This window comes from Mustela putorius, unplaced genomic scaffold, assembly GCF_011764305.1.
Source record: "Mustela putorius furo isolate JIRA1106 unplaced genomic scaffold, ASM1176430v1.1 tig00000460_pilon_pilon_pilon, whole genome shotgun sequence".
NCBI classification, from domain to species: Eukaryota; Metazoa; Chordata; class Mammalia; order Carnivora; family Mustelidae; genus Mustela; species Mustela putorius.
The window spans coordinates 14,264,025-14,282,871 of record NW_025421389.1 but is presented as its reverse complement, the minus strand read 5'-3'; the positions used below and the strand labels follow the sequence as shown (position 1 = coordinate 14,282,871).

The 18,847-nt window shown below is 53.2% G+C and overlaps 1 protein-coding gene across 1 annotated transcript; it reads left to right on the top strand.

The window, feature by feature from the left end:
• Window positions 1–7,739: 7,739 nt before the first annotated feature.
• VSIG10L2 (V-set and immunoglobulin domain containing 10 like 2) lies at window positions 7,740–18,039 on the top strand. Its single transcript, XM_045080310.1, has 12 exons — window positions 7,740–7,830; window positions 9,281–9,631; window positions 9,870–10,145; window positions 11,981–12,256; window positions 12,807–13,055; window positions 13,978–14,238; window positions 15,539–15,829; window positions 16,207–16,503; window positions 17,182–17,304; window positions 17,613–17,637; window positions 17,747–17,799; window positions 17,942–18,039. Exons 1-12 carry the CDS (start codon window positions 7,740–7,742, stop codon window positions 18,037–18,039), a joined length of 2,391 nt encoding a protein of 796 aa, XP_044936245.1.
• The last annotated feature ends 808 nt before the right edge of the window (window positions 18,040–18,847 follow it).

The window sequence follows — 18,847 nt, the reverse complement described above, 5'->3', positions numbered from 1 at the left end:
CAAAAATTTTTATGTATATCCATACATACTGGAGTTTGCTGCCCGTATCTTTGTATGTATTTATTTATTTTTCTGTAGGATAAATTACCAGAAATGAAGTGGCTGGGTCAGAAAGATACGTACTTTTAGGTTTCATCCAAATCCCTTTTCCAGGAGTCTGGGTAATCCCCATATTCACAGCTGTTACTGCTGCTTCCCCTACATCTCCACCAGCCCTGACCCTCCTCACTCTGTAAGTTTTGCTATTCTGATGAAGGAAAAGTGGTATCATGCTTTTATTTTATTTTTTTAAAGATTTTATTTATTTATTTGAGAGAGAGAGAGAGAGAGAGCACATGAGAGAGCATGAGCAGGGGCAGAGGGAGAGGGAGCAGCAGACTCCCCGGTGAGCAGGGAGCCTGATGCAGGGCTCGACCCCAGGACCCTGGGATCATGACCTGAGCTGGAGTCAGGTGCTTAACCAGCTGTGCCACTCAGACACCACGTTTTTAAAGTGTACATTTCTCTAACTATTGCCGAGATTGTGTGCTTTTCCCTTAATGCATTGGCTGTTTACAACAGAAATATAGATGCATCATATTTGTATGTTTTGTCCATTTTCCTGCTGACTTATTTCTCTTTTTCATCGTGTGGAGGAGCTCTTTGTGTGTTACCGCTACCAACTCTCTATTGCTAGTAGATCCTGAAATGTTGTCTCCAGTCTGTAATTTGTCTTTTTACTCCATGTGATCTTTGAATCCTTTGAAAATTTAAAAAAGATACACATCTATCTTTTCCTCTCTGGCTTCTGGATTTTCTGTCTTGTTTAGAAAAATCTCTTCAAATCAGACATTGTATAAATATTCTTCTAATGTTTTCCTCGTTAAATTGCTTCAAACAGTGTTTAAAATTGTTTTAAATATTTCCCCATGAAATTGTTTAAATATGGAGAACAACACATAAACTGTTTTACGTGTGTAAATTTAAATAAATTTAAATCTTTCATCTATTTAAAATTTAGTTTCAGTAACTTGTGAGGTACAGAGATGAAGCTTGTTCCTTTTTTTTTAGGGAGCCAGGGGTGCCTACATAATTTATTAAATAAATCATCCTTTTCCCCACTTTTATTGTATATTATCATATGTGCTGGGGTAGATTTCTGGACTTGGTTCTATTTCTGTTCCCTGGATCCATTTATTTTGTCCTTTACCCTTAGTGTATGATTTGATCACAGTGATTTTCAGTCAGTGTTCCTCAGGCCGCTCTTACCTAAATATTTCACTGTTTTCATCGTTATCATTACACAAGTCCTTTCCAGCCGTCACAGCTTGTGAATATCAGTAACTTTTCAAGACAAACCAGAGTAAGTCCAGGAAAGCCTGCTCACATATGCTTTCAGGAACCAACCACAGTGAAGCCAGAGGATATTAGATGAGCACCTACTATATGTCCTGCTCTTTTCAGTAAAGCTGGGGCTAGAAGACCAGAATTTCCCATGCTTCCGTGACTAATAATAATTTAAGGTTCTGGCTTCTCAGCTCCATTCCTATCCTCGATTCACTGCTTTGCAAAGGTGGCCTCAGGCCCTGAGAATCCCATTTCTGCTTTGCCTGCTGTTCCTTTTTTGATCCTTGCGACCAAGCCACTAGAGGGAGGCTTGCTGGCTAGAAGAGGAAGGGTGAGCACGTTTGTTCCCTTTGTGCCTGAGTGCTCCCTGTAAGAAGAAGCCTGGCCACCTCCAGCAACAGGCCCGTCCCAAAGTAGCAGCCGAATGATTGCAGCCTCTCCAACGCTCACGGCTTCACCATCCCCCACGAGCCCCACAGTCCTGCTCCAGGAGCCCCTTCCTCAGAGGTCTGGGCGCAAGCCCCTAGGGTCCTTCTTTCCCATGCAGAGCCTCCTCCGTAGAGTTCTGGGTCCCTCCTCAAAGGTCTAAGGGCTAGTGGCTGCAACCTCTTCACCTGGTTTCCCCAGGACACTTGAGCATTCTCTTGTTACCTCATAACAAGCGTATATCAATTCTTTATCCTTTTTCCAGCTGACTGGTGTGATTTCTATCTCCTGACTGGACCCCAACTGAGCTAGGTAATGGGGAATGGAAGTTTTCTGGGGGTTGAGGGCTGCTTCTCTTGGCCGCCCCACAGGGAACTCCCCTCCCTCCTCCATTCCCAGAATTATTTGGCTGCTGGTTGTCAAGGAAACGGCTGACAATTTCCAGTTTGCAAGCCTCCCTCTGGAGCTCTACAGAGACATTCTGGAAACTCCCTACTCCTTCCTGCTCCCCAGCCAGGGAACTTGGAGAACCTCGCCAGGTTTGGGGGGCAGGGCTTGGGAGCGGAAGAGGGGAGCTGACCAGGCCTGCAGATGGAGAGAGAGGCAAGCGTTTCCTTGGGCCCTGGCTTCCTCCACGGACCCCCGGTGCCTGGCCAGCTCCACTGGCCTTGTCCAGACAGATACCTACTGGGTCCAGACAAGGCCGAGTTCTCCAACCAGGCCCTGAGCCACGGAAACCTGTCCCCTGCCCTGTGACTCCAGGCATGGTGGGAGCCCCATTGCTAGCTGCGGGCGGGGAAGAGCTTGGAACCTTTCCTGGGGAGGAGCTTCAGCCATTCCTAAGTTCCTGTCACTGCAACAGGGAGCAGCACACACTGACGCCTCGTGTCACGGCCCCAGCTCCAGTCTATTTCATAATAGTAACAGCGGCAACATAATAATAATAACAATAATAATGGCAGTGAAGTGGGTGTGAATCTCGCTCTATTAAATTCAAATAAAGCTGTCACCATTCCTGGGACCCTGCCCCCACCCCAGATCCCCACCAGAATCTTTGAGGCTTCTGTACAAAGTACCAAAAACAGGGAGACACTTCTAACCCGGGGTCCATCGTGGTTGCTGCCGACCTTTTCACTGGCTGAGCTTGGAGGGACTTTCCATTTCTCTGCCCTTGTGGGTCACGGGCCTGGCCTCTAGAGGTTCATCCTCTTCCAGGGACCAAGGGACCTCCTACCTGTCCCCAAACTCAGGAAAGTCTCTTCAACTGCCACTAGAGGCATGCTCCTTAGTCCTTACCACTTCCACCGGGAACACCTAACACAAGTTTTCAGTGACTTCATACTTCTCAAAAAATAAAAAATGTGAACTAGGGTTTGAAGCCCCTGTGGTGTCTGCTCTACAAACATCCTTGAGGCAATGCAGAACCTAAGACTTGGCTGAAGCTTCATCCATTTTTGCAGAAGTCTTGTAGGGCAAACATAAGACACCATGACATCTCATCCCCAAGTGTTTCAGTATTAAGAAAATGATGTCTTACATCATGGCAAAACCATTATCTCACAAAACAGAATGAATAACCTTTTTCTAGTGTTGTTGCATCAAGAATCAGTCTCATTTACAGGGAAGACCTGAGACCTGGAGTGGAGAAGGAACGTGCCTGGGGTTCCCTCGGGTGGCGGGCCACAAAGCCGGGATCTGAACGCTGACCTGCCTCCAAGCTCTGCTCTTTCCACACCCCCATATTTGCACAATGGTTTCTGCTTTGCAACTCCCCTCTGCGCACCCACTCCTCCAGCTCTTACAACAGCCCTGAGAAGCCCCTGGGCCAATGTGACAACCCCGTTTTTAACAGATCTGGAAACAGAGGCCCGGAGCAATGGGGTATCCTGCCTGCAGTGGTGCTAGGGGGCTGGCTGTGCAGGTCTCCTCTTCCATGGCAAAGCAGATGGAAGGAGGGTCAGCTAGGAGGCAACACTGGCATGGAAACCAGGCCTCTTTCCCATGCCCCAGCGAGGCGTCTAGCCACCATTGGTAACCTCAACTTCAGCTTCCCCTGCCTCCCCTGTCTGCCCCCTATGGTCTGTTGGTCTCCCTTTCTTCACCCCTCTATCTAGGGCCTCATTCTTTTCTTCTCTGGTCTCCAAAGAGCAGTTAACCAAGTGACTAAGCAGTGACCCCTGCCAGGCCCTCTGTCCCTCTTGCCCTCCCCCTCCTCCTCTCAGCCAGGAACACAGCGGGAGCCATGTCGGCTGCGGAGCCTCTGGCCCATTTCCTCTCCAGCCCTCGGCTCATCTCCTGCCCGGGTTCCCAAGGGCCTCTGGTTGGCCTCTGATGAGGCACACATGGACACATATGGAAAAGCCATTAATTTCCAGGAACCTCTGCCTCCTCTGCTCCAGTCCAGCTGTCCCCATCTTCCACCTTCTGCTCCCCCAAAAGCTGGAGGTTTCAGAACCAGGATGCAAAATGGTCACAAGAGGCTGGAGAAACGTGACGCACCGCTGTCCACCGTGAGGCTAAAGTTTGCCCAAAAGGGAGGCAAAGGCCAGGAAACCTGAGCACTCATTGTTGCCGGACAACTACCTCCTCAAAAGACCTGGGGAGCCCCACGGAGCCGTCATTTCCTTTCAGAATGTGAAGTTTCTGTCCAGACTTCCTCGCGGGCCTGAGTGAGGACTCAGGGACACAGAAGTAAATGTTAACTGGACGGATGAACAAAACTCCAAAACGGTGTAACTGAGAGAGATTTGGGGCCTTGTCAGAGAGGCCTAGTGGTTCCATGGGCCCCTGGCCAGCCCCAAGGGGACAGTCTTAGGTGGGGACCAGCTGGAGAATGCCCAGAGGGATGGAGCTACAAGGAGTGCGGGGGGAAACGGAGGAAGTCCAAGCCTGTTGGCAAAATGTGCATTGCAGTGTTTTCGTATGGAGTGTGGAGAACACAGCACACGCCCGGAAAGAAATGGTATCTTGTATTATTATTCCGGTAGAGAATGAAAGGACTGGACATGCTGTTTCAATTTTCGAATGACTTTCATTTGGAAGAAGATTATGAATTGTTTTGCCAAGTTTCGGTGAAAGAACTCAACCCAGAGATTGTATGAGGGAAGCAGATTCCAGTTCACCGTACACAGAAAGAGGGCAAGAATGAACATTTGCTGAGTGTACACAATGTGCTGGGGCTTACAAGATGCTGGATATGTGTGGTCACGTCTTATCTGTCCAACAGCTTGAAGGTGTCGTCAGTGTTACGCCCACTTGAAAGATGAGGATGAGGAAGCTCAGGACGTGTTGTATGCCCAGGGTCACGTGGCTACTGCGGTGCCCACCCAATGCTGGTCAACAGGAGGGCTGAAGGGCGATCTTTCCAGAAGGCCTCAGACCTCACCCATTCAGAGCCCTCAGTGTGGTTCTCCACAATTTCCATTCAAACAGCTCCAGAGGCTGGGTCCCCACGTCCATCCTTGTAACCTCTTCTCTCCTGAGCTGAGCTGAGCTGAGACAACGCTCTAGGGTTGTTCTCTCGTCGTTCCTAATTGCACACCACCCCCTCTTCTTCCCTCCAGGATCTCCCAAAGCAATGAGGCAGGAGTTGATGTGAGCCTTGGGACCCAGGTAGGCTGTCGATGGAAGCCCCACCATGAGGGGGCCTGTATCCACCTGAGCAAGAGGGGAGGATGGGAAGTAGGCACCCAAACCCGGGGAGCCTACAGCCTCACCTGCCCCTGGGCCTAGACACTGAGCATGCCTAGAGCAAAGCACAGAGCCAGGGTACCCTGGCTTGGCCAATACTCTACAGAAAGGAGAATAAGGGAGAAAGAGAGATGTCCTGCCGTATACAACATGGTTCATTGCACGTAGCAGATGATCACGAAATGTTTGTTGAATTAATTATTGATATTCTTCAGGTCAAGGTGCATAAATAATTTTAATAGACAGGTGCTATGTATGTGTCACTTCATTTACTCTTCTCAGGAAAACAATTATAGAAAGGAGGAAACAGAGGCATAGAGGGGATAAGTTACATGCTAAGATCACATAATAATGGAGAGGCAAAGCTATGTTCTGACCACTGTACTTTCTTGTCTTATGGAAGACCTTGCGTCTCTTGGCCCCTGAGCTCCCACAGCATCAGAGACAGGAGACCTGGACCTGCTCTCCCATTCTGGCCATGCCTCTTCTTCCCTTCCAGACAGGACCGCAGCTCTGCCCTCGTGGGGTGGGGGGAAAATCTTTAATTTTATGTGTCAACTTCACTGGGCCACGGGGTGGCCAGATATTTGGCCAAACATTATTCTGAGTGTATGTGTGAAGGTGTTTCTAGATGAGATGAACATTTGAATAGGTGGACTGATTAAAGCATATTGTCCCCCCCGCCCCCACCCAACCACACCATGTAGGTGGGCCTCATCCAATCAGTTGAAGGCCTGGACAGAACAAAAAGTTGACCTCCCCCAAATAAGAGAGAACTCCTCCTGCTTGATTGCTTTGAGCTGAGACATCAGTCTTGGACCTGGGCTGAAGCATCAGCTCTTCTTGGTCTAAAGCCTGCCAGTCTTCAGACTAGAACTTACATCATAAGCCCTGCTGGGTCTCCAGCTTGCTAACTGCAGATCTGACAGTAAACCTCTCTCTACACACACATCCTACCAGTTCTATTTCTCTGGGAATCCTAATACACCTTATTCCCTGACTCTCCCTTCCAGAGTCTCCCTTACATGGGAGCCTAAATCCCAGGGACGACCTGCCATTCTGCTCAAAGTCAAGTTAGGCGGGAACAGGGAGTTGGCATGGAAGAGCCTTGGCCGTGATTGAATGAGAATGGGACAGGGGTCATCCACTATCCTAGGACAAGGGAGAAGCCGAGAGAGCCTCGGTGGGCCGCTCTGGGCCCAGGAGGAGCCTGTGAGGCGCTCAGCTCTGACAGCTCCTGTCCCAGCTGAGCCCTGATGAACCTGACACCAGATATAAGATCCCCCATCTCACTGGGGTCTGGGACTCTCACCTACACCCAACACCAGAGGATGGAAAATTGACCTCATGTCAGGTTGTCTATCAGAGATGGCCAGGGCTATGGGACAGCTGGTCTCCATTCCAGTATCAAGGGTCTGTGCCTCGTAGATCAGCTCTGACTGGGGACACAATGGACGGCATGCCAGCTACATTCTGGGCACTGTTTGCCCGAGTGTGTGCGTGCATGTGTGCAAGTGTACATGTGTCTGTGCCAGAGAGAGAGATAAGGAATTTTATCAAACACACGTAAAAGTTTACACAACAAAATTACACAGTTTGATGAACTTTAACCTCTACCTAAGGCAAGAAAGAGGACATTACGAGCACCCAAGAAGGTTCCCCTAGGCTAATAAAAGGTTTTCACTTAATACCCACAATAATCGTTACAGGAAAGAAGGTATTATTATCCCTACTTATCTGCAAAGAAATGAAAACTCAGGTTCAGAAATTTCCTGAGTTCACTGTTGGTCAGTCAAACCCTGACTTTGTGTTTGACCCCCGAGCTTCTTCCACCCTCTACCAGTTTCTCCCAATAAAACATGAGCAAAACACAAGGGGGGAGGAAGGGCATTTGAAGGTGTGTTTGAATCTCCTCGCCCCTGAGGTCTGGAGGACTGCACTCTGGGCAGGTGGTTGGACTCACTGAGACTAGGGCCTTTTTCAACTCTATGCTCTGTGCCTCATTTTATACTATCATTAAGATGAAAATTCAGGGAGCTCAGGGCGTGTCCCTTAGATCTGTCCCAGCCAGGTCTTGCCCTCCCCAACTCTGCATTATGGATGGAGTGAATCATCTGGTAAATAATTCACTTGTCATTGGGCCAGCAAGGGTAACAGGAGAGCAGGGAAAGGGTGGCAGAAGGCTGAGGTTGGCAACCCGAGCCAGACCCCCAGTCCTTCCGGGGCCAGGCTTTTGCTCTGGAGAGAGAGCACCCGAGTGTCAGGCAAGAGCCCCAGGTGGACAGCCACCCAGGGAGATGAGGCCATGGAGAGGTCCAAGGGCTCTGCACAGACCGCTCAGCCTCCTGTTGCTGACAGCCCTTTGCCTTCTGCTTGTAGGGGCCTCAGGTGAGTGATGCTCTGGCCACCCCGCCCGGTGGACCATTCCCCACTCACATCCTGCCTTTTCTCCCGCTGCCTTCTTTGGGATCTCCCTTTAACGCTTGCACGGCCATTCAATGAAGTCCATCAGCTTTCTTTATCCGCTAGGGCTTAGCCAGGATGCCCTGAGCCACTGCTCTGTGCCAGGCGGGGGAGGCGGGGCCAGGGCACAGAGAGCCCACTGAGTTACCCTCCCAAAGCTGGGGTCACCCTGTTGGTGACCGTCAGGTAGTAAGCATGGTGCAACATAGATCTGGGCTTCCCAACGTTCCCTCCAAAGTGGATGGTCTTCAGGTTGCCGAGAGCACTTGGGAGACCAGCAGTCTAGCTGAGAGATGCTGGCAGCTTGGTCCAGCACAGTGGGAAGAAGAAGCTTCTGTGTTAAGGGTTATGCTTCTTGATCTATGGAATAGCAGAACTTTGCCCTCGCTCTCCAGCTCCATGCCTGTCTTCCCTTCTCTCTCCGGAGGAGCTGGGAGCAGTGGAGGAGAGCCTGAGATGGGCAGTCAGGCTCCACTCCCAGCTCGACCACCTACCGTGTGGTTCGAGACGAAGTGACTTCATGCTCAGAGTCTCTGGGGGATGTGATTACCGTGACAGCTAAGGTCAACAAGTAATGCATGTGCAGGACTTCGCACAAACGCATTCAACAAATGGAAGCTAATGTGAATCACTCCCATGCCTTGTCATCTGAGGCACTTACCGTCATCTGTGTGTGCTGAAACTCAGCACGTTAAAGCTACCAGACCACGGGGGACAGGAAAACATGGGGCTCAGGCACATGCCCCAGTTCCATGCTAGGTCCTGAGGAGAAAAGAACAGCATAGACTAAAAGCTCCCCAAGAGCAGGGGTGGGGTGACTCATTTGTCCATATAACCCTGGTGCATGGTATGGGGACAGGCACCTCATAATTAGCGGCTGACAGCTGCATGCTGGCTGGGCTGCCAGCAGGCTGCTGTCATCTTCCCCTTGCTGCAGTGGGTCTGGACTCCCCCTGGAATCTTTATGCAGAGACACCCCCCACCCCCGAGCCTGAATTGCCGGTGGCCATGCAGATCTCCCAATCTTGGGCTGATCATCAGATCAACTTCTGGATGTTTGTTTTGAAAATACAGATTCCTGGGCCCTGACGCCCTGGGGATGCTGACTCTGTGGTCTGGGATGAGGCCCCAGAGTATATATTTTTATCAAGCTTCTGCAATGGTCTGATGGCACAGGGGGATGGGAGCCTCGGCTCCAGTCTGTTCGCTGATCTTGATCAAGGATCCCCTGGCCGCCGGCTCCCACAGCACAGCTAGAGAAGAAACTCCGGAGCTCGCTCAAACCCACTCCAGGAAGGAGGACAAGGGGCCCAAGGAGGGGAAGCAGGAGAGCCCAGGCCAGGGCAGACATCCTGCATTGCTGCTCTGTCCGTAGGGCCGCCCCACCCAACCCACCGAGGCCCTGATGAAGAGGCCACGTCCATCCAAGGAGTGCGGGGTGGCTCCGTGGAGCTGGCCTGTGGCTCCGGACTGGCTCCTCTCGTGGTCTTCTGGAGCTTCACTCCCCTGGGCTTGCTGACGCCCCGGCCTGTGGCTGTCACTAACGGGGCGGAGTCCAAGGTGGAGGCCGGGGCCTCGGCTCTGGGGGCCGTTAGTTTACGGAACAGCAGCCTGGTGCTTCGGGAGCTGCGGGAGGGGGCCCGAGGCCACTTCCTGTGCCAGGCCCTGCACGCGGCCGGGGGCCAGCTGCACACCACCTACTCCTACGTCGCGCTGGCCGTGCTGGGTGAGAGGCCAAACTGGGACAGGTCTGACCCGAGTGGCCTTGTGTGCTGCTTTGCCTCTACTTGCATGTGCCTCCCATTGCCTTGGGCTGGGCCCGGGTGCCATAGGACCTTGCCTCCGGGGAGTGAGAAAACCTGGGCTTGAAGGAAGGGAGGGCCAGGGCCCTGTGGGCACACCAAACCCCCAGCCAGTCCTGGGTCCGAGATAACAAATTCAGGGCCTCTCCTTCCTCTGGCCAGTGCCCGTATCAAAGCCTCGGGTGAGGCTGAGTGACCTGTCCCCCGTGGAGGGGACCTCCGTGGTGGCCACATGTGCAGTCCGGGAGGGCACTGAGCCTGTGACATTCGCCTGGCAACATCGGGCACCTCAAGGCCAGGAGGAGGAGCTGGTGGAGGTGACGGAGCGGTGGCTTCGGCTAGACCCAGTCAACAGGACACACCTGGGCTGGTACATATGCAGTGCCCACAACACCGTCAGCCGGCTGAGCAGTGATGGCGCCTTCCTTGATGTCATCTGTGAGTCACATGGGGGGTGCGTGGTCAGGGCTGGCACCTCCCCTCCCTTCTGCACCCTGCTTCCTGACATGCCTTAGGGCCCCCCCAGCAGCACTCAGCCCGCTGAGCAGCTCCAATAGTGAGAGCCTCAGGGCACTGTGGGCCCCCCCACTCCCCCTATCAGACATGGATCTACTACAGGAGTTCTAGCCTTTTCCAGGTCTTGAGCCTCCCTTCCCAGGTAAATGCACATACATTCGGCGTCACAATTTTACCCATAATTAGAGTAAAAGGGGTGGCCTGAGGAGCCAGCCTTTGAGTTGAGCCTGAAGGTCTCACAGGGACCAACTGGACCCTGGGGAAACTAGAAGGAGGGACACAGTGGACAGAGAGGGCAGCAAGTTGGTCCCAAGTCAACGGTTGAGAGCCTCAAAGTAGAAATCGGAAGTCTGTCTTTAAAGCACAGGTGCCTGGGGGGCTCAGTTGGTTGGGCGTCTGCTTTCGGCTCAGGTCATGATCCCAGGGTCTCGGGATCGAGCCCAATGTCAGGTTCCCTGCTCAGTGGGGAGTCTGCTTCCCCCTCTGCCCCTTCCCCTTCTCCTGCTCTATCTCTCAAATAAATGAAAAAAAATTAAAGAAAATAAAGCACATGAAGAGCAAACAAAGGACTACTTTTCAGAACTCACAAGGAGCTCCAAAATAAGCAATGAGGGAGAACCTAATACAAAAGTGAAGAACCTAATACAGACAATACAATACAACCAATACAAAAGTGAACAAATGACCAGAGTAGTCCTTTCAGTAAAGAGAACAAATAAAACTAATGAAATTTTGCAATTAAAAAAAGTAATTTAAAATGGAATTAGAAGTTTGTGTGAAAGGAAGAAGACTAGGACGGGCTAGAGCCACACTGTCCAACATGGCTGCCATTCACGGGGCTCGAGCCCTGCAGTTTGCCTGAACAAAACCGGTGTGCTCAGTCTACCGAAGGCACACTGGATTTTGAAGACTGAGTCAAAACAAACAAACAAACAAAAATAGAAACAAAAAACCAAAACCCCAAATAGCTCATCAATAGTTTTTATAACTGATTACACATGAAATAATTTTCTGGGTGTATTGGGTTAAATACAAAATATTATTAAAATTATTACAATCCATTGATGCTGTTTTGCTTGGTTGGGATTAGCCATTTTTCCTTTTTTAAGATTTGGAAATTTAAAATTGGACAATTTAAAAAGATCTGTGGATCTGTTGGACAATGCTGATCTAAAGGATTTAAAAAACCAGGACTCATGCTGTCCTGTCTTGTGGGTGGTGGTTCGTGGGATTGCAAACTCAAGATCATGGAGGAGACAGGCGAGCAGTTCTTGGGAAAGACAGAGGAGAAGAATAGCAGGCAGACGATACAGTCCTTTCTGGGAGTCAGAAAGATGGGAAAGAAGGGAAGGCAGTGACCCAAAGAAGTGAGAATGGCTGGCTCTGGGATCATGGTCGGGGCATCGTCATACCCTGTGTTCTGCCCTCTCCAGTCTAGAGGGGCCAAGCGTCCCAGTCCCAGGAAGCCCCTCGATCCTGGCTGAACCGGGAAGGTTGGTGCCCTACCTTTCTCCTACCTAGCCAGCTCTTGCTGTCCCCCTCCCTCAGTCCCTCTGGGAAATCTCCCACAGCCTAGGGAGCTTGCCTCCATGGACCCTGAGCACCTACATTTGACTGGACTTAGGGCCCCTCGCCCACTGGTTGACAGAGTGGGCACATAACACAGGCTCGTTGGACGATCAGTGCAAACCAAGATTATACAAGTGAGTGAAGGAAAAAAGACTGGGGAGATGAGACAAGTCTTCCTTGCCCGCCAGATGGTCCGGACAATCCTGTGATCTCCGTGGAGCCACTGGGCTTCAGCGAGGAGGGTTTCTGGGCCAAGGAGAGGGAAGAGGTGACCTTGAGCTGCCTAGCGGGATCCAACCCCCCGAGTCACTACGTGTGGCTCCGTGACCACACTCAGGTCCACACCGGGCCTGTCTACACCATCGCTAGTGCCACACGTGCCCACACAGGCCTGTACACCTGCCTGGCCCGCAACAGCCGCCTGGACACACGTACCCAGGCCAGCGCCAGGCTCACCATCTACTGTGAGTGTGTGGGTAGGGGCTGCCATAGCCTCGTGCCCTGCGGGAATCAGCATTGTTGGGGATGGGGGTGGGGGAGCCAGATGGGGCTGCTGAGCAGGGGAGAGGCTGTGAAACCTGTGGGAAGGGACAGGGAGAGGGGAAACCCCTGACCCTATTTGGACCTTGTTCCCCAAGTGATTCTTCCCACAGCTTTGGGGACTGAACTGAGGCACAGAGAAGGGTAGAGAAATGACCATGAGGCAAACACGGCAGCAAAAAGGAGAAACTGGGCAATGGGGAACCTAGGGGAAGCTGGGGACTTCCAAGGGCCCCTGGGATTCCTCAGGGGCTCCGAACTCTTACTCACCCCCTCAGCTCCTGCCTCCTGACCTGAGAGTCCAGCTCTTTGCTCACCAACCCCTCAGAGGAATCCATCTTCCCCCACCCACCCAATTCTCCCTACTTCTCCTACCCTCGCCTTGTGGCCACCAGGCCCCCAGCTGGGCCTGGGGACCACAGTGTTCCAGCAGCAACATCTGTCCAGCCCATCCTCACCCACTTCTCCACCCAGATCCCCCTGAGGGGCAGCCCTCCTGTGCTGTGCTCCCAACCCTCGGGGCTGTGACTTTGGTCTGCACCTGGCCTGGGGGGCTTCCAGCTGCCCAGCTGCAGTGGGAAGGGCCCCAGGGAGCTGGCCCTACCGCCCTCAACAACGTCACCTGGAGTCAGCCCGCCGCCCAGCTCCCCAACGGCAGTGTTTTCGTCTGTGCTGGCCAGCACCCAGCCCTGGCACTGCCTGCCTTCTGCAGGATCACGCTGTGTGAGTGGACTCAGGACACAGCAGGGCGCTGATGATCCAGGTGTGGGCAGGGGCCGGGGAAGCGCCCTCGAGGAGCCCTAGGATCTGGGGCGGGGCTCCAGATCACAGACTTCAAGATTTGCCATGAACAAGGAGGTGGGCAGCACTCAGCTCAGACCTCCTTCCCAACTGCTCTCCCTGCCAGCCAGGTCTCCACCACTCTTCTGTGTCCTCTGCAGTTTGGGCTTGGAACCCTGTGGCACCTGCCTGTTTCTCAGCCTCCAGCGGCAGCAGACTGTCATTGACCTTAGATTACTACCACCCTCTTGCATGTTGCTCTTGAAATGAGCCTTTAGCTTTCTCTCTGCCTTGAAAACTTCTACCCACCACCCAAGATAAAGTTCAGATACCATCCTGTCTTTAAAGTCCTTCTGCCTGAAGCCCCAGAGAGTTTGTCTTTGTACCTGTACTCATCAAACCTGCATTCATCAAAGTATATTATAATTGCTTGGTGTCTGTTCCCATGATTGCTCCGGCACATGGTCAGCCCTCTGTAACTGTGAATGAATGAATGAATGAATGAGTGAGTGAGTAAGGCAATAAGTGAAGGAAGGAGGGGCACCTGGGTGGCTCAGTTAAGCATCTGACTCTTGGTTTCAGCTCAGGTCATGATGGCAGGGTCATGAGATCTGAGCCCTACATCGGGCTCTGTGCTCAGTGGGGAGTCTGCTTGAGAGTCTCTCCCTCTCCCTCTGCCCCTCCTCCTTGTGCGCACTCTCTCTTTTTCTGAAACAAGTAAATAAATAAAATCTAAAGGAAGGAAAGAAAAAGGGAGGAAGGAAGGGAGAGAGGGAGGGAAAGAGGGAAGAAGGAAGAGGTAGGGCTACAAAGCCCTTTGTCCTCCTGTACAGACAGCCATGCTGAGCCATTATTCCCTGTCCAGGGGATCCCCTCCAGAGCCCCACTTGCTGGACCACAGCCACAGTCGAAGACCAGTTCATCATGCTGAGCTGTGAGTGGCCTGGAGGCCAGCCCCCTGCCCTGCTGAGCTGGCTGGATGGGCTACAGCAGCCGCTGGATGGCAGCAGCCCCTCGCTGGCTGTCCACCTCCTACAGGCCCAGGAAGACCTGGCTGGCCAAGAGTTCACCTGCCGGGGCACTCACCCACTCAGGGTCCCTGACCCCCACTGCCGACTCCAGCTGGGTGAGTCAAGGCTTGTGGCTTGGTTCTGGCCGAGTTGCGAGAGCAGCCCCTTTGGAATCAGGAGGAGGGGCCCTGGGGGCTGTCTGTGCTGGAATGCAAAGTAAGTCTGGGCCAGTTCATCTCTCAGGGACTCAAGTGTTTTTGATCCATAAAATCAGGGTGTTTGGTCTTGGTCTGTGTTGTCCAATAAAAATGCAATGAGAGCCATATATAGAATTTTAAATGTTCTAGTAGCCACATGTGAAAAAGCAAAAAGAAACAAGAGAAACGTTTTATTGAACTTAATATATCCAATATATGATTATCTCAATGTATAGTAATTTAAAAAATTATGAATGAGGTATCCTAGTCTACTGTCCTCAGAATCTGGTGTAATTAGTTACAGCACATGTAGGTGTGGGCCAGCCACATTGCGAGGGTTCAACAGTCACATGGGGCTGGGCTGTGGCTGTTGGACAGCTCCCGTCTGGCTGGCCAGGGAATCTGTCTCCCTCATTTGCATTAATTTGCATGAGAGATGCCTGATTATATTCCTGCCTTGCATCCATGTTTCAGGCATCGGAGGTCTCTACTTCTCTCACTGCCTCTACGGGTTCTGGGTCTGCTTTCTTTCTGTCTTCATCTGGCCCCCCGCCAGTCCTATTAATTGCCAAATCAAGAAAAAAAACAAAAGAGTTAAGTATTAAAGTGAAAAATGTGGGAAAAGCACACAGAGGAGCAGGCACATATAATAGTTCTCACAAAATAATTCATATCTTGGTCTCTGGGCGCTCTCAGGAGACCCTCCCCTGGGAATATTTCCCTCCCTTATTACTCAGTCTCCGGGCTGGAAATTCCACCCCAGGAGATTCACTGGGTGTTTAGGACTCAGTACATAAAAACTAAGCACCTGCTCTGGGCCCAGCCCTGTGCCTGGGGCAAGGAACTGGTGGGCCACTAGGGAGAAGGGGGCCTCACTGGCAGGTGCTGGGAGGGAGGCGGTTAATACAGAGGGGAGTAAGGCCGGGGCCCCACCTTTAGGAGCTGAGACTGGAGCGGGGTAGCTGAGGGGCATGGAGGCACACAGTTACTGTCAGGAAATCTTGGAGCAGATGGTGGTAGGATGCTGGCATAGAATCGGAGCCTGGAAGAGGCGGCAGACTAGCCGGAGACAAGCTTCACTCTCAACTCCGTTGGCCCTGTCTCCTGGCTCTCTTCCCCTCCTCATCCCCTCCAGGGCTAGCCAGCCCCTCACTGCCCAGCCTTCTCACTAGCCCGGGTGCAACAGACCCTTCCCAGCCTGACTCTCTCTGTTCTGCAGAAGCCCCGCAACTGTCAGTGGCTCAGTCCCGAGTGTCTGTTCTGGAAGGAGGAGAGGCCTGGCTGGGCTGCTCCCTCCTGGGGGGCATGCCGCCTGCCCGTCTCCTATGGCTGGGTCCCCAGCGACGGCAGGTGGAAGGCGGCACCTCCGGATTCACGCTGCACCCCAAGGGCGCCCAGCTCCACCTTCGCATCCGGGATGCCGACCCCACCCGCCACCGGGGTGCCTACCGGTGCGTGGCACGCAACGCCCTGGGCAGCAGCAGTCGGAGCGTCCTGCTGGAGGTCCAGAGTGAGTCAGGTGTAGCGGGCGCTTGTGTGTGGCGAGGGGGCAGGGGCCCCCTAGAAGGGAAGGCACAGGAATCCTCTGCTTCCAAATTTGGACACGTGCGCTCCCCAGCGCGGGGCCCCAAATGGACTTGTGTGAACCCGACTGCGATGCGCTCCTGAATGCAGGCCAGCGGTTCCCCTTGGTGTCGCAATCACCTTTCGCTCAGTTTGTAGATGAGGAAACCAGGGTGACACAGACCAGAAGGGCACGCTCCAATGTGGTGCCACGCTACTGGCTGTCTCTCCACAAAAAGAGAACAAAGCTGGGTGCCCAGGTACACGCACACCTTGTGGTTGAAGGGGTTCAGGTGCCTGCGTGTGTCCCGCCTCCTCCCCCAGGATACCCAGCTCCTCCCAACGTCACCATCCGCCGCTTGACCTATGGGAGGCACCGGAGAGAGGTGCAGCTGCGCTGGGCCGTCGAGGGCCCCGGGAACCTGACGGGCTTCCTGGTGCAGCGGAGGGCCAGCGTCCCAAGCCCGGGAGCCGGGGCCTGGGAGACGGCGGCCAGGGACATCGAGCCTGAGAGCCGGGGCCGGAAACTGGGCGGCTTGGACCCAGGTGTCCGCTATGCCTTCCGCGTCCTGGCTTTGAATCACCACACGGCTGGACACCCCTCCGAGGTGAAGACACCAGGTGCTGAGGCCACGGCCACAGAGGCACTTACCCTTTCTCCCCAAGATCGAACCCCAAACCCAGGTTCCTCTTCTTCCTCGCAGGGCATCCCTGACTCCATTCCTTTGGCTCCTTCCCCCCCAGTGCCTCCATCCCCCTGTCTTTCCTCTTCTCCACCCTCCCCTCAGGTCACGTCCGCTGCTGTCTTTCCCATCTCTCCCTGGGAGGCCCTGGAGGCCCTGGGCCCGGGGGTAGGAGCCACAGTTCAGCTTGAATCCGAAGTGTGGATGGGGTGGGGTGCAGGGTGCTGGTGATTCAGTAAGAGGAGAGGCCCAACTCTGTGCCTCAGTCTCACCTCCCAGGGTACAGGTGGGCTCTCAGCTTCCTGCGGCTCTCTCTCCATTCTGGGAACTCCAGATTTCGTGGTGTCCTTCCCTTCACCCCCAAGCTGCCAAGACAATTGGCCTCTGCCTTCTATGGCAGAAATGGGGGGCATGGCTGGGACGCGAAAGCTCTAGAGGTCGAGGCATGCAGAGAGCACCTCTTTCCTTGGGAACGAATTGACCTCTGTATTCTGGGGGTCCAGTCTTGCTTTTGATTATCCACCACGGGGCATTGCCTGCTTGCTGCCCTCGTAGCCTTTGTTGTCAAGTTCAGCAATGGATCCAAAGCCATGTAACCAGCGCTCTTGACTCTTAGCGGACCCCCCCTTCAGCGCCTATCCAGCAGTGCTGGGTGCAGCGGGTACAGGAGTGGTGGTGGCAACGGTGGCCTCCTTGCTGGTGTTCCAGTATGCTGCCCGGCACCCGGAGACTTTCCCCTGTGAGTGGGAAGCTCAAGGGCAAGGCTGCTTGACTCCATGGGGGGCCAGGTCTAGACCTATTTAAGGAGAGATGCAGACCCCTCCCCTCCCTGCCCTGGGCAAGGTACCTCAGGTTTTCCTTAACTCTGTCCTCTCCCCAGTACTAGCTGTCCATCTGGACTCCAATTCCCAAACTTAGGCATCTGGGGCCACCCCCTCTATGTTCTGGGGTCTCTAGGACAGAGTCTATCTAGAAAGGGAGGGTTTTTTTTTTTCCCGGAACCTATGCTGGGTTGCTCAAGTTATGCACTTTCTTTCCCTCCTACAGGCCTTGGTCAGTTGCTGTTTCCCATGTGAGTGTAGAACCCCAGTCATTCTGAGAGTTGGGATTGTCTTCTACCTGGAAGGGAAGGCCGTGGAAGTGTAGTGGTCACTAACTTCACTCTCCCACTCTGCCCTCAGGGAGCAAAGCCACCAATACGGGGATTCAAGGGAAGGCCTGGAGGCAGAGGCCGGTAAGCATGATTTCATCCCAAAGATAGATTACTTATATGTAAGGACGGCAGTTCTGAGTTTCATGCACAATGCTCAGTCTCTGGTCCTGAGAACAATCAGGGACACCTCCGCGGCGTCTGTCTCCTTTGCTTGTGCCTGTAGGCATTGAACCGCCACCCACCAACCCAGGTTCAGATCCTGCACAAGAACTCACGGATGCCCCAGTTAACGTCACCATCACTGTGACCGCAACACCATGAGGTCCCAGGATGGGCCCCAAATATGCACAGAGGACACAGGTGGGAGTTGGAAAGATCCCCCTGTCACACTTGATTTTAAGACCAAGATGGCTAAGATACCGGCTCCCCCTTCCCGCCTTCGTAGCAAGGACAAGGCTCAGTGCAGCACCTCTCAGTGACCTGGTTACAAGAGACAGCCTGGCCCAGCTTGTGGAAGGGAGAGACGGAAGGATGAGGAAGACACATAACTGGAGAAAAAATGACCAGGTGTCCAAGGCCGTGTGAGAAGGGTGGTTCTGGGCACGGTGCCTGGTGCGTTATGAACAAGCTAGCTGCTTCTGCACAAAGCCTGTGAACTGAGAGTTGCTAAATAAATCCTACCAGATGCTATCACTGGGAGAGGGCAATTTCCCCTGCAGTTCCCACAGGGAGAGGCTGACCCCGGCTGGGTCCCAGGTTTTCCTACTGACAGGGTGGCTAGGAGATGGGAAGCAGGATCTGAAGGTATGTGCTCTGTTCATTCAACTGTAGCAAGAAATGTGCCCTCAGACCTTATTCCCCAAATCTCAAATTCCTTCCCCAGGAGCACAAGCTTCAATTATGGGACCAGCTTCATCAGAGGGGTGGCCAGAGGGAGGCATGGTCACTAGTCTCCAGGAGTCTGTGTCAGCATGACCAAGTGCCGCTGCTTGCCACTAGGCTCGGGGGGAGCTGGCTGGCAGGGGACGGGGGCCGTTCCCGTTGCACTGTCCGCTGCCAGCATGACTCACGGGCTCGTGTGTGTGTGTGTGTGTGTCTGAAATTGGGGTGAACACAAATGAATGCTTGT

Bases quoted from the DNA above. Each gene is read 5' to 3' on its own strand.
- VSIG10L2 (XM_045080310.1), top strand. From the start codon at position 7,740: ATGAGGCCATGGAGAGGTCCAAGGGCTCTGCACAGACCGCTCAGCCTC. The intron at 9,632-9,869 runs GTGAGAGGCCAA...TCCTCTGGCCAG, and splicing joins CGTCGCGCTGGCCGTGCTGG to TGCCCGTATCAAAGCCTCGG. The intron at 10,146-11,980 runs GTGAGTCACATG...CTTGCCCGCCAG, and splicing joins CGCCTTCCTTGATGTCATCT to ATGGTCCGGACAATCCTGTG.